At 40.9% G+C, this 14,192-nt stretch overlaps 1 protein-coding gene across 7 annotated transcripts in view; it reads right to left on the bottom strand.

The window, feature by feature from the left end:
• The window catches only part of LOC119770455 (nose resistant to fluoxetine protein 6), a 241,576-nt gene that overhangs the window by 113,773 nt on the left and 113,611 nt on the right, over positions 1-14,192 (bottom strand). For all 7 annotated transcript variants that reach the window (XM_038265403.1, XM_038265406.1, XM_038265405.1 and 4 more), the window contains one exon: positions 7,926-8,098. In XM_038265403.1, the coding sequence (XP_038121331.1) occupies positions 7,926-8,098 (173 nt within the window). The remainder of the gene's footprint in view (positions 1-7,925; positions 8,099-14,192) is intronic.

Genomic DNA, 14,192 nt, shown 5'->3' with positions numbered 1-14,192 from the left:
TCAGAGGTCTGTACGACATGCCAGTGGAGGAATTAGCTGCCGAGCTAAAAGTTTTGAAACTGGATGTGTTGGCCGTGCACAAAATGAGCCGACGCAACAAAGACATCAAGTACCGTGACCAGCTCTACCTGCTGCATTTGGCTAAGGGATCGACGACGCTTCCTGAGCTGAAGGCAATTCGAGCGGTTTTCAACATTATCGTGTCGTGGGAGCGATACCGACCAGTGCATCGTGACGTCACACAATGCTTCAACTGCCTGGGTTTCGGGCACGGAGGTAAGAACTGCCACCTGAAGCGTCGTTGCGCCAAATGTGGTACCGATGCGCACATCACATCCCAGTGCATCCAAGATTCGCTGGTGAAGTGCCTCAACTGCAACGGTGAGCACTCGTCAACCGACCGAAAGTGCCCCAAGAGAGCTGAGTTCGTGAAAATTCGGCAGCAAGCATCGACGAAGAATCAGCCTCAGCGTCGTAGAACTCCTCCAGCCCTGGTGGAGCAAAATTTTCCACCTCTTCAACCGCGACGCCAGGTCCCGAACTTGGCACCGTTGCCGTTGGATCCCAGGAAGAGAGCTGAGATGAATCATCCACGGCCGGGTTCCAGCCAGGAGCCGAGACCGCCACCACCGGGCTTCAGCCAGGAGCCAAGACCAACCCAAGAACCAGCAGTTGAGGAAAATGGTAATGATCTTTACACCTCAACCGAACTCCTCAATATTTTCAAACAGATGTCCGCTGCACTGCGTGGATGCAAAACCAAGACCCAGCAGATTGAAGTGCTGACCTCGTTCGTCATCCAGTATGGATCGTAGGTCCCTCAAGCTGCTGAATTGGAACGCTTGCTCCATTAGGAGGAAGAATTTAGAGCTGGTGGATTTTCTTCGCGAGAAGGAGATCGACGTAGCTGCCATCACGGAAACTCATCTGAAGCCCGGTGAAAAAGTTTATCTGCAAAACTACAAGATCGCGACGCAGCTCGATAGGACCACCTCTGGAGGAGGAGGTGTGCTTGTCGCTGTTCATCGTGATCTCAAGCCACGCCGGCTGCCACACTTTAAGCTGGACATCATCGAGGCCGTTGGAGTGGAAATTCCCACTTCGGTTGGCCCAGTACTCTTCATTGCTGCATACTGCCCACGTCAGGTGAATGCCAGAGATGGTTCAGCAGCAAAACTGAAGAGCGATATCCAGAAGCTGACACGGCGGAGCGCAAAGTACATCATCGCTGGTGACCTCAACGCGAAGCATGAAGTTTGGGGCAACAGCAGGAGGAATCGGAACGGAGTGATTCTGCACAACGATCTGCAAAACGGATACTACAACGTTGTGAGTCCGGATCGTCCAACGAGGGTGGCTCGGTCTGGGAATCACTCAATCATCGACTTCTTCATTACCAATATGGCTGAGAACGTGGCTCATCCTGAGGTGTTTGAAGAGTTGAGTTCTGATCACTATCCGGTGGTTGTGGAGGTTGGAGCTTCCGTTACTCCGCAGCGGCAACCAACCCGGAAAGATTACCACAACGTTGACTGGCAGCAGTTTCAGCAAGTGGTCGACAGCAACATCGACTATGATCAACACCCGGAAACTTCTGCCGATATTGATCGTTCGCTGGAGGTGATCCAGCAGGCTATCAACCAAGCAGAGGCTGCCAACGTTCGGGAGGTTCCTGTTAATTTTAAGGTAACTGATATTGACGTAGATACTAAACACTTGATTAGACTTAGGAATGTTTATAGGAGACAATATCAACGGACTGGGGACTATGACAAAAGATTTCAGTGAACAATTTGAACAAAATCATACAAGACCGACTTGACAATATCAGAAATCAAGAATTTTCAAAACATGTAAGCCAGCTTGGGAATTATTCAAAACCATTTTGGAAACTTTCAAAAGTTCTTAAAAACAAACCAAAGCCTATTCCTCCTCTTATTGTTGAGGATTCTCCTTTGATTACATCCGAGGAAAAGGCAAATGCACTTGGGCTTCATTTTGTTAGTTCACATAATCTTGGCGCTTCCATGACCAGCCGTAAAGAAACATCAGTTGCCAATAGTATTTCAACAATCAATGACTCTACCTTTGAATTTCCTGCAGATTCCCATGTTTCTGGTGAGGAAGTCAAAGTTGCAGTTAAACAAATGAAAAATATGAAAGCTCCAGGCTTTGATAACATTTTAATCTAGTGTTGAAAAACAGAGTGATCAGTTCTTTCAACATCTAGCCAATATTTTCAATAAATGTTTGCAACTTGGTTACTTCCCCACCAATTGGAAGCTGGGCAAAGTCATACCAATTTTGAAGCCTCAAAAGATCCAACATCGCCAACAAGTTATCGTCCCATTAGTCTTTTGAGTAGTCTGTCCAAACTCTTTGAGAAGGTCATCTATTCAAGGCTTTTGGATTTTACCAACGATAATAATATAATTTTGAACGAGCAGTTTGGCTTCCGAAAGGGACATAATACTGCTCATCAGCTTACGAGAGTAACTAAAATCATCAAGCAGAACAAGCTTGAGTCTAAATCAACTGCTATGGCTTTGTTGGATGTTGAGAAGGCTTTTGACAATGTTTGGCATGATGGTTTGATACATAAACTGTATTTATACGGTTTTCCAATGTATCTTATCAAAATTATCCAGCACTATCTTTCGGAGAGATCGTTCAAGGTTTTTCTGAATGGGATTGCTTCTGGATTATTCAACATTGATGCTGGGGTTCCCCAAGGAAGTATTCTTGGCCCACTTCTGTACAATATTTTTACATCTGATTTGCCTACTCTTCCTGGTAATGGTGTGTTGTCACTTTTTGCTGATGACACTGCCGTTATTTATAAGGGTAAAATAACCAGATATTTAGTTGGCCGTCTTCAGAAGGGTCTTGACGTTCTTTCCGAATACTTTGGCGACTGGAAAATTCGCATAAATGCAGCCAAAACTCAAACCATCATTTTTCCACTTTCCAAATCGGCCAGATTTGTCCCAAAGGATGATGTTTTGATTAAAATGAATGATGTTTCGATACCCTGGTCAAAGGAAGTTGTCTATTTAGGTCTCATACTTGACTCGAAACTTTTGTTTCGGCAGCATGTAGATAAAATATTGAACAAGTGCAGCATTCTCATCAGGTGTTTGTATCCTTTAATTAACAGAAAATCAAAGCTATCTTTGAAAAATAAGTTAGCAGTTTACAAACAAATAATTTACCCCGTTATTGAGTATGCAGTACCTGTTTGGGAGTGTTGCGCTAGAACTCATAAATTGAAGCTCCAGCGTGTCCAAAACAAGGTACTCAAAATGGTTTTGAATGTTCCTGGCTGGACAAGATCAAGTGAGGTTCATGAATTAGCAGAAGTTAAAATGTTGGATCAGAAGATTCAAGAAAAATGTTTGAAATTCAGGGAAAAATGTGCTATATCTGAATACCCCTTGATTCAAGGATTGGTTTAGTTTATGGTAAGATTAAGTTAGTTTTAGGTTAGGTTATGTTTTCTTAACATTTTTTTCCTCATTGTACCTAGTGTTACAAAAATGATAAATCATATACTTTTAAAGTTATAAAAATGAACAGTGTTTAAATCACGAAAAGCAAACTAAAGCTGAAGAGCCACAGCTGACCACTTATTATGTAAACCAAATGTAATTATTATAAGAAAGATTCAATAAAGTATATTTAATTCAAAAAAAAAAAAATATATGTTTAAAGTGTGTACTGGGCTGGATCACATAATTTCCATATACGTCCTCTGAAAAAAATTCAAAAGAGCTTTAAAAAATAGTTACTTTGAAAATTGTTTATTTAAAAACCAGGGTATCTTTGATAGTTACTGTGTTTCTTTAAAATTTCAGACTGAAATTATGCAAATTGATTTTATATGTCAATTCGATCATGAAGGCTAACTTTTTTTAATATTTCATTAATAAAAGTACAATTAAAAATTAGTGTTAATAGCGGTTTCTGTCCGAGCACGAAAAAGTCGAAACGTTTTTGAGAAGCTGAAGGGTAGGAGAAATCTCGGTGAGAACTTTCCATTATTAAACTGTATTTAAATTTAATTAATTTGAAGATTAATCGCATTGCTACCAAAATTATGTTAATCGATCTTTAACGGACGCTATAAAAATTCCAGGTGAGTTTGTTTCAACTTAGAACTTTTTTAAAATGCTTAGCTGCATGTTCATATAGCTGAGGTTTATTTTTCTGTACATCTGTTTGAATTTAGAGGCTATAGGTTTAACAAAAAATAATGAGAATTTTTCGTTAGGTTTTGTTTTGTTTATTTCTTAAATTTTTTTTTATCTCAAAATATGGAGTGATAAAGAAGAAGAAAAGAAAGTTTCGCACTACCAGGGGTACTAAAAATAGGTAAAGATTTTTTTTTGTATACGTTGGTTCAAGTTTGGATGCTACGCTTCATCAGTGCTTTCGCATTGGTGTAAGGAGGAGCAACCGAGAGCTGTAGGCGGCGGTACTGGCGTGGTTCCGGTCGACGGGAGCATGACTTGCTGAGGTTGGAGAGAGAAGTTTTTGCTCTCTCGAGCGAGCTTTGCGGCGTGTTCGTGGATGCCAAATCATTGATGTGAGAATCTGCATCAATGAGGAAAAAGTCTGCAAATGCCTTGGAAGTCGTTTTTGCAGACTCAGCTGTATTAACCGTATTAACATTATTCCTGGTGAGTTTGTTCCATTTAAAGCTCAGTGTGTGTGGATGTGAATGACTGTATGTGTGTATGGAAGTGTGAGAAAAGAGAGCAAAATGGAACTGTTGTGGTTATCTAAATCCTAATATTAATGTTCTTTTTCTTAATTTTCTTCTTTTCTTATTACTATAAACTTTTAATTGCATTCCATACTAATACGAAGTTAGGGAGCGTTCTTTTTTTACGTAACGCAGTTATGGGGGTCGCTCATATGTTACGATTTGTTACGTAGGGGGATGGGGTCAAAAATACTAAATTTTGCGTTACGTAATAAAAGAACGCCGGTCATGCTTGCTCATACTTGGCTAATCATCCCAATTTATTACGTCGCTCTTTAATTTCAATTTAACAATAATTTCTCCGCTAAAAAAATCTCTTCTTTTCTTCTGATTATAATCTTTCACAAAGTTGTATTTTAAGAAACTATCTCTTGTAGAATCGAATCTTTGTTGCTGAACCCATTTGTGTATTGGTATCTTGGAACCCATTTGTGTATTGGTATCTTGGTACATCGTACCAGCGCACCACGACACTCTCGGCTCGCCCCATCGGTTTTGTGTCTGGCATTCACCCATGGCATGAACCCAGCGTGCCGTGGTACGTGTCGAACCCGTTTTGTACCGCCAGCGCGTACCACGGCACGTACCTCGGCTCGTAACGAGTGAAGCACATTGGCTCATATACCGGGTTCATTCCATGGGTGAGTGCCAGACACAAAACCGACGCGGCGAACCGAGAGTGTCGTGGTGCGCTGGTACGATGAACCAAAATACCCTCGGTTCGTGTGAGTCGGGTACGGGTGTAAACCGAACAAAGCAGGCGCAAAGCAAACCCGAGGTACAAGTGAACCGCGTGTACCGCACGGTGCAGGGAAGCTTGCCTTTGCCTACTGCCGGTTCGCGTCGCGTCCGTCGCGCTTGATTTTCGTCGTCGTCGACTTGTTTGTTTTCTCCCCTTATGTGTGCGTGCATTTTTATTTTTCATTTTTTTAGTGTTTCTTTCGGGTGGTTTGTGTGATCTGACAATTGATTCTGTGCATTCTGTCGGTTTCGCCGTGACCGTCGGGTTTGCAGATTTTTTTTTGCACATGAAATTCGTTAAATACAGACATCTCGTCATCGCCGCGTTTTTTAATTAAAGGTCGATCGTTAAATTAAAGCTATTTTCGTTATTATAGCCTTTGTTTTCAATTATCTCTTCACGATTTCGCGATTTCAATAGATCTCCTTCCGTTATGTAGCATTTATGTCGCATCGCAGATTGTCACGATCGTACGCTTTACGTTTTATTAAATAATCAAGTATGTAGATCGCTCCAAATAACTCGCTGAGGTTCATATTTTACCCTCATTTACATATCGCTTTGGTTTTATCTTTCCACAGCTGGCTGTCTAAGATTAAACCATTTCATTAAAAATTTAACAACAGTTAAACGGGAAATGTCTCATCCGCAGCATCCGATTGTTTGCCTTGAGAATAAAATATAATACCTTTCAACAAACACTATGATTTTGGGTCGCATCATCATCTTCTATGATGAATCCTGACCAAACACCCTATCCTACTAAGTTTTCAGGTTCCTGGCGCTCGTGGGGTGTAAGCACAGAGTAAATCTGCTGCCCTAGTAGCAACCTGCGCTAACTAACATTCCCGTCCCTTAAAATCGAGATCTACAAACTGACATGGCGGGCGCCGTTGGTGGCCAATGACTGTTACCTATTCGCAACTGATCTTGTTTTGGCAATCATGCTGTTTTATCTTTTCAGCGCATTCATACATGCTGTTGATAAGGGAAACACCACTTGATAGTCGAAGCCTATGATCAGTAGTGCTGAAAGGATATTACGGTTCTGTTCAGCAACGGAGAAGGACAACCATGGGTGGTCTCTCATGCTCATGCTCATGCTCATGCTTATGCTCATGCTCATGCAATTAAAAAATAGTGTAAATAGCATATAAACTTAAAAAATAGTGTAATTTTTAAGTAGTTAAATAAAAAGTTCCAATTTTTCAAACAACAAAATTTAAAATTATTTAGAAAACAGGTTGTGCTGAAATTGCGTTTAAATCTGAAGATATTTATGATTTTTGTTTCAATAACGCTGAAAACATGTAACATAGAACAACGAACACTTATCTCCAAGCTTAGTATGGTTCCATACCATTCTATTTGTAGAAATTATTCGTATTTAAAATTTCGCGAAACACCCCGAACATAAATGTTCACAGTATTCGCGTAAGTGTGAACTGAAATGTGAGTGATGTGATTAATTCAAATTTTTAAAATATTTTAAATAAAGATTAGCTGTTGGAGTCGGAGTCGGAGCCGGAGTGAACAGTTTGTGGAAAGCTGGAGTCGGAGTCGGCTGGAGTTGAAAGGCTGGAGTCGGAGTCGGAGCCGGAGTCATCAATTTGTGGAAAACCGGAGCCGGAGTCGAAGTCGGAGTCGGCTTAACTCAGAAAGCCGGAGTCGGAGTCGGAGTCACTTGAAATATGACCCGACTCCGCAGCCCTGATTTGAAGCTTTGAAAAAATCAAAAAAGAAAAGAATATCCCTGATTTTGATTATTTGTTCTCTTTTTTGTATTAGTTACAATAAACAAATGTAAACATTGAGTATATCCCGCTTACTCCGATGGAAATTGACAGAAGGAGTGAAAAGGATACACTCAATGTTTACATTTGTTCATAGGACCTAATTAAAAACAACTCGAGAATTGATCATCTTTTAGAAAAAAACAGCAACAAACATTTGTAGGAAATGGTTCATTCTGAGGAATGTGCCATCCTGACGAAAGATTTCTGGGTGATAGCATTCTGGGAAATGGTCTATTCTGGCGAAAAGGATATGAAAATGTGTCGCGGGGAAAATCTGCCAGACGTCTTGCGCAGCTAAGAGCAGCGCCCAAGACAAAACGCCCTTTTCCGTCTGGGTACTCTTTGAAGGGAATTTGACTTTGCCAAGCCAGACAGAAATCGAACCCATCACCCTCCGCTTAAAAGGTGAAACCCGTATCCTCACGGCCATGGTAGCTCGACTATTCTCATTTCCCTCAGCTTATTGCATTGGCAATAATGATGAATATTATTTAAAGTGCGTCATTCAAATCAATTTTTGACTCTAGTCGTGTGAATACAGGTCATAACATTCTAGCAAATATTTAGGTGTAGATAGTATGATGATGAAATAGCTTGATGTTTAGTATATAATCACAATTACAATATTATCTGGAATGTTAGGTCCTTCCACAAGGAAAAGTTATTCAGTGTTGGTGATCTCACGCCCAATATTTGGAAATTGTTGTCAGTGCTGTTACTGTTACGAGTCATTTCAACTATATCATTCAGTTGACACGATCCTGGAAGACAAAGACCCATCAACACGGTTCGTGGCTGAAAAAGAAATCATGTTAGTAACATTAGATCAAACGATGCAAAATTTAAAAATGGGCTACACATCCATCGATTTACATTTAAATGAGGTAAGTAGGCTTTACTGGCTTTAAGGCTTTACTGAGTGTACGAGCGTTGAACCTTTTAACCTTTTAACCTTGAACTATCGTCGGACCATCGGCCAGTACTATATACTAATCATGCACTAGGATCTGTTCTACACGCCAATGATGTTGAAAATAAACGTTTCAGTGGCCAAAGTGCCTAAAAAGCTACATTTGTGAAAACAATGTTTGTTTTACGGGTACAGTCATCCCACATATTCGGAACACCCACAAATTCGGAACACTTTTGTGGTTATTTTTTCATTAGAATGCAAAATGCAACTTTTCTGCCGACCCTTCTATTTTTAGGGCCTTTATTTGGACATTCTCTTGCTATTTCACTAGTAAAAGTTATACTTTTCAAACAAAAACTGCATTTCTAGATTTTTTTTTTTTTGAAAAGGTCCTATAAACAAAATTTTCAATTTTTGCTTTTTGGGTGTTTTTAGAACCGCCTTGAGTCAGGGGTTTTCAAAAACACCCAAAAAGCAAAAAGTGAAAATTTTGTTTATAGGACCTTTTCAAAAAAAAAACTCGAGATTTCAAGACTATTTTATCCAGAGCACCAAAACACTGCCTTCAAATTGCCTGTTCCATAATTGTGGGATGTCATTGTGTCTCCCACAATTGTGGAACACCTGAATTTAACTGATATTTTCATAAAAAAGTTATCAGACCATTCATAAAACATTACTAAGCATGAGTTTTATTGGTTTCAGAATGCAAAGTCATTATTTTGTAAAAAATATGTACTCTTGGAGAGAAAAAAAAGTTTGTTTACATCGTAAGAAAAAAGTGTTCCGAATTTGTGGATTTCAAGGGTCAATGTTTTTCTTTGAAAACTTGATATAAAACGTAAAAATATATAGCCGGTCTATACATCAATCGAAAGATCGCAAGAAAAGCTTTCTTATGAAGGTAAAAGCAAATCATTATGTTCAATTATCGATTTTATATGATTTGTTGAACATTGGCCGATCTGTAAACTGTTCCGAATATGAGGGATGACTGTATTTAACCAATTTAAAATTCAAATGCAAAGCGACAGCTCCTATTAAGTTCAACCAAGCTCATATTTGAGATTTGAGCTCAGTACCTCCATCGGAACTAGCCCCTGAATGCCTGCCAAAAAGATTTTTTTGTTACATCCTACTGAGTATGATCGTAGTAGCTGTTTATAACAGAAATGAGTTAAATATCGAATAATTTTGAAAATTGGCATCAATTTTCCCACTAAAATAGACATAACTTTACTGAAAATGGATGAAACTTTTTTCTGCAAAATTGTTCTTCATTTTGTTTGCAACAATGCTACAACATTAGTTTTTCAATTCAGACATGCCAGTTTATTTACCAGAGCAAATTGAAAATATTTTTTTAGAAATAACACTATTTTACATCTCCTGATGACGCTGGGACTCAAGTAATGGATCGATTTAAGGTGTACTATGTCAGGAATATATTTTGGGAAGTAAGAATTGATATCTTGATGAAAATTTACATCTTTGTCCAGAGTAAGACTGAAATTTTAGACGTATTTTTGGGGTTTTAGGTGATATATTAGGTTTTTTAACTTCAAATCGAGATAAAATCAGTTTTCACCGACAGAATATTTTGGGAGTCGATTTTTCTGACTCAGATTAGTCCCCCCAACAACTTCCAGGAGGAATTTCTGAGGTGCATGCAAGTTGCATAATAATCCCCTTCTTACTCACCGTGTGCAGCTTTTCATCGGTCTGATGGCCGAGTGGGCTAAGGCGCCAGTCCTTACTGTTGGTGCTGGGTTTGAATCCCGTCGGTTGCAACTTTTGTTTGTGTTTGCAAAAATGTACATTCAGTGTGTAATATTAAGTGTTTATTTTGACGAAGGTGATGTGCATGCTTTTGCATGCGATTTTACCATCGGATTTTTTGCTGTGTAGAGATCCTCACCAAGACCCTGCTGGAGGTGGAAGCTGTTCTAGTGCCGGAAATCCAACAACGAATCAACCAAGCCGCGACTATTCCAGAGGACACGAATCCGTGAGGAATGCAACCAAGCAAGCGTTAGCAAGTTTAAGGACACGTTGCGAACGCTACACGATGATCGGGACACGTTTTGGAGAATCTCCAAGGCCCTAAGAAAGACGACGAAATAAAGCACCCCTTGCACCAGGGAATAACATTATTGCTTCCTCGACAGAGAAGGCGCAACAGCTGGCGGTAAGCTTCTCACGCGCTCACACCAACAAGACGACGGATGATCCAGCAAATGTCACTGAGGTGAACAACTCCATCAAATACATCGACAAGACCCCGCTAGAGGACGGCCATGCGTGGCTCGTTCGCCCCACGGAAGTGGCACAGCTCATCCGAAAATTGTAGGCGAAGAAAAACGCTGGCCAGGACCAACTACGGAACATCGTGTTTAAGCGGCTTCCCGGAAGGCGCACATCTTCATCGCATAGATCTTCTCGGCCTGTGTCCGACTCGGATACTTCCCAGGCGCGTGGAAACACGCGGTGGTGACAGGCATGCCGAAGCCAATCAAGGACCCCACAAACGCCTCGAACTATCGCCCGATCAGCTTACTTCCAACCCTCATTGCTGGAACAAGTGATCCTAATCCGCGTCGAGCAACACCTAATGAACACGCGGCTCCTGACTCTCAGTTCGGTTTCAAGCGAGGTCACTCCACCAATCATCAGTTCGTCCGGTTCATGAAGGAGGTGCGTGCTTCGCACGGCGCAAGTCATCCGGCATGGTGCTGTTGTACGTCGAGAAATCCTACGACTCAGTGTGGAAAGAAGCGATCCTGCACAAGATGCTCCGAGGGAATTTCGCGCTGTACGTCCAGAAGATCGTCCACTCATTTCTTCAAAATCGCTCGTTCCACGTTGCGGTGATCGGACACGTGTTGGACCGGCACGATGTACCCTTTGGCGTCCCGCAAGGCGCTGTTTTGAGCCCTACGCTCTACAACGTCTTCTCGGTAGACATAGCGATGATCGACGGTGTCAGCTACTTCCTCTTCGCCGACGACACGGGGCTTCTGGAGTCGTACTCCGACACGGTCATTGTGGTGACCAAGTTGCAAGCTGCCCAAAACACCATCGAACGCTACCAGAAGAAGTGGATAGGGAGCGTTCTTTTATTACGTAACGCGAAAAATCGGTCTTTTAGACCCCCTCCCCCCCCCCTCGTAACAAAATTGCCATACAAATTTTAAAAATTTTGTATGGAGCGTAACACGGCCTCCGACCCCCCCCCCCTACTGCGTTACGTAATAAAAGAACGCTCCCATAGTGAACATCAGGATGCTCTACTCTCATGTGAACCGGCGACCCCACATGGACCGCAATTCAAAGTTACTGCTATACATGTCGGCGATCAAACAGGCGATGACATACGGCTACCCAGCGTGGCACGACTTTTACTCGATTCTTTAATCACCCACAAACTCAGTTCCCAACTTTGAATTAATTAGTTGTTAAAGGGTAGTCCACATCTCAGCTTAGGATAGTAACTTCACACAAGTAATGCTTAAACAACGAAATAAATGGAATAAAATGATAATGAATGAGAATACTGCCAACCACGTGCTTTTCAATGTTGTTGTTACACTCGAGTGCAGCGCGGGAGAGTTGTGAAATCTGCTCTGCGACGACAGTGCCACAAACGGCTTGCATTCGCGATATGACCGTTGCATTTTTTTTTTACACAAGGTGGTGATCGAGCGAAAACGTCTGTTGTCTGTAGTGCGAATCAGAATGTGGCTTGTGCAAAAGTTGTGGAGCACTGTAGACTACATTTAGGCTTATGCTTGCCAGTGGTAGTAGACTAAACGAGATTGCATGCTGGTTCGAACGTATTCGAATTAAAAGCAGTCAATTGTCAAAACCAGTCGTCAAACTGATGTTGACATTTTAACTCCATTGTTCAACGATTTCCAAACACATGGTTTCAAACCTTTGATACCTTTCAGTCGTTCTAACTGCCAAACTCGGATTCGCTCATTCGAATGCAATTCCATTCGAAGTAGCGAATCCACTTTTTATCTAGCTGCTACGTCTGTTGTCTGTGGTTTGACTGTAAATTCTTAAGTACGCGGGCCGCGTCCTAAATGTCCTATGTAAATTATTATGTACAACGGTAAAAAACACGATTAAAACCCGTTTCTGATATTTTTTTTTTTCATTTTAGGCCGTTGCAAACATTTTTTGAAGTTTATGTCCCTCGGCCTTGACCAAAGTCAAGGGGGGGGGGGGTGTTTTAAAAGCCACACGCATCCGGTTGCTTTCCAATCATTAGTTTTCAAAATATCGATGTATCGCTTGATACAACTTAAATTTTCATTATAATTTTGAAGTTTTTCGGAAAATATTTTTTTTTGCCCCTTATTATTTTTTTGCTGGTTTGAATTGTTTATATGTCAAGCTACTTACAATTTCCATACATACTAGATATTATTTCTATTGTACAGATTTTTTCGTAGTTCCGGTTTAGACATGTCAAATGTATGTACTGTGAATTTTCATTATAAAAGCGCATCATTTGATTTAATGGCGAGTTTTTTTCAATAATTTGTCGTGTATGCAGTTATTTTAAAAAGTGGTGAATGTCTAAGAGTACGGCTTGGTTCATGAATACTATTGCGTATTTCTGAAAATAATGCTACTGACTGTATGCGTTGAGAAATGGCTTCATCCATAAAGTACGTCACGCAAAAATCAGCCAAAATTTATCCCCTCCCCCTTTGTCACGCTTTTCCTATACTTATAACATGCAATGTCACACTTGCTCAGACCCCCTCCCCCTAGAGCGTGACATACTTTATGGATGACGCCAATAATGTCGTTGATGAAAGAGAGCATGGCAAATTTACGACGTTCTTGTAATGATAGTATGTTTATGAGCATGCAGCGTGCTTCATACGATGGGAGAGGAAATGCAGTCCAGTTAAGTTTACGTAGTGCGTACAGTAAGAATTGTTTTTGGACAGATTCAATACGTGCTTGGTGTACGGCATAGTATGAATTCCAGACGATACTACAGTATTCCAAGAGTGGCCTGACATACGTTATATAGAGTAATTCAATAGTATACGGAGTTAAATGCAAAGCGCTTTGTAAAGCCTAATGTACTTTTGCCTTGTTTATTATTGTGTTATAGTGTTCTACAAAAGTTAGTTGTGAGTCTAGGATGACACCTAGATCACGTACTACTTTTACGTTATAGTGTTCTACAAAAGTTACACAGCAAAAAATCCGATTGTAAAATTGCATGCACATCACCTCCGTCAATATAGGCACTTAATAATACACACTGCATGTACAATTTTTACAAACACAAAAAAAAGTTCCAACCGACGGTAAAGCTGAAACGTAACATTACATTAAGTTGCAAAAAATAATGCAATATTTATTTTACACCCAGGCCTTTTTTTCTGTTTGAGTATTAAGACACGGAATCCCCCATTTTTACTGTTATTAAGCATTCCCAGATCTATAACACAGTCCCTATTGAGAGGGAAAATGCTGTTCCATCCAGATGCTGTAAACTCCTTTCCTTGTGCCTTGTGCGCTATGTATCGCTAGAACCGCGGTGACAATTTTTTCGTGTCATTTCCCAGCAGCTATTATTTGCCACGCGGGGTTTTGTAAAGACAATTGTCTTTTGTGGTGCTATATTTGCGGTGTTCCCTTTTGCTCTGATCTGGACAATGCGACTGGACTGCAGTGCAATACCGATCGGCTGGGCATTATTTACATGCGAAGACACGAGGAAAGTATTTTGGGAAAGAGGCGCAAAGGAATATCCCAAGATCAATCACATGCTTGAAGAGCACGTGAAGCAACCGTTTTATACTCATGCGGTTGCTACTACCTCTGAATTTAAACCTAAGGCTGCCACCCTGAGAAGAACCCATGACATTCCGCTTATGAGGCGAAACCCGTAACCATTCGGCCACAGAAGGTTGGCACCCAGGCCTTTTACACGCAGCTGGTTTA

Source organism: Culex quinquefasciatus, chromosome 3, assembly GCF_015732765.1.
Source record: "Culex quinquefasciatus strain JHB chromosome 3, VPISU_Cqui_1.0_pri_paternal, whole genome shotgun sequence".
NCBI classification, from domain to species: domain Eukaryota; kingdom Metazoa; phylum Arthropoda; class Insecta; order Diptera; family Culicidae; genus Culex; species Culex quinquefasciatus.
Note: the sequence above shows the minus strand (reverse complement) of the source record. Positions and strands in the feature narration are given on the sequence as shown.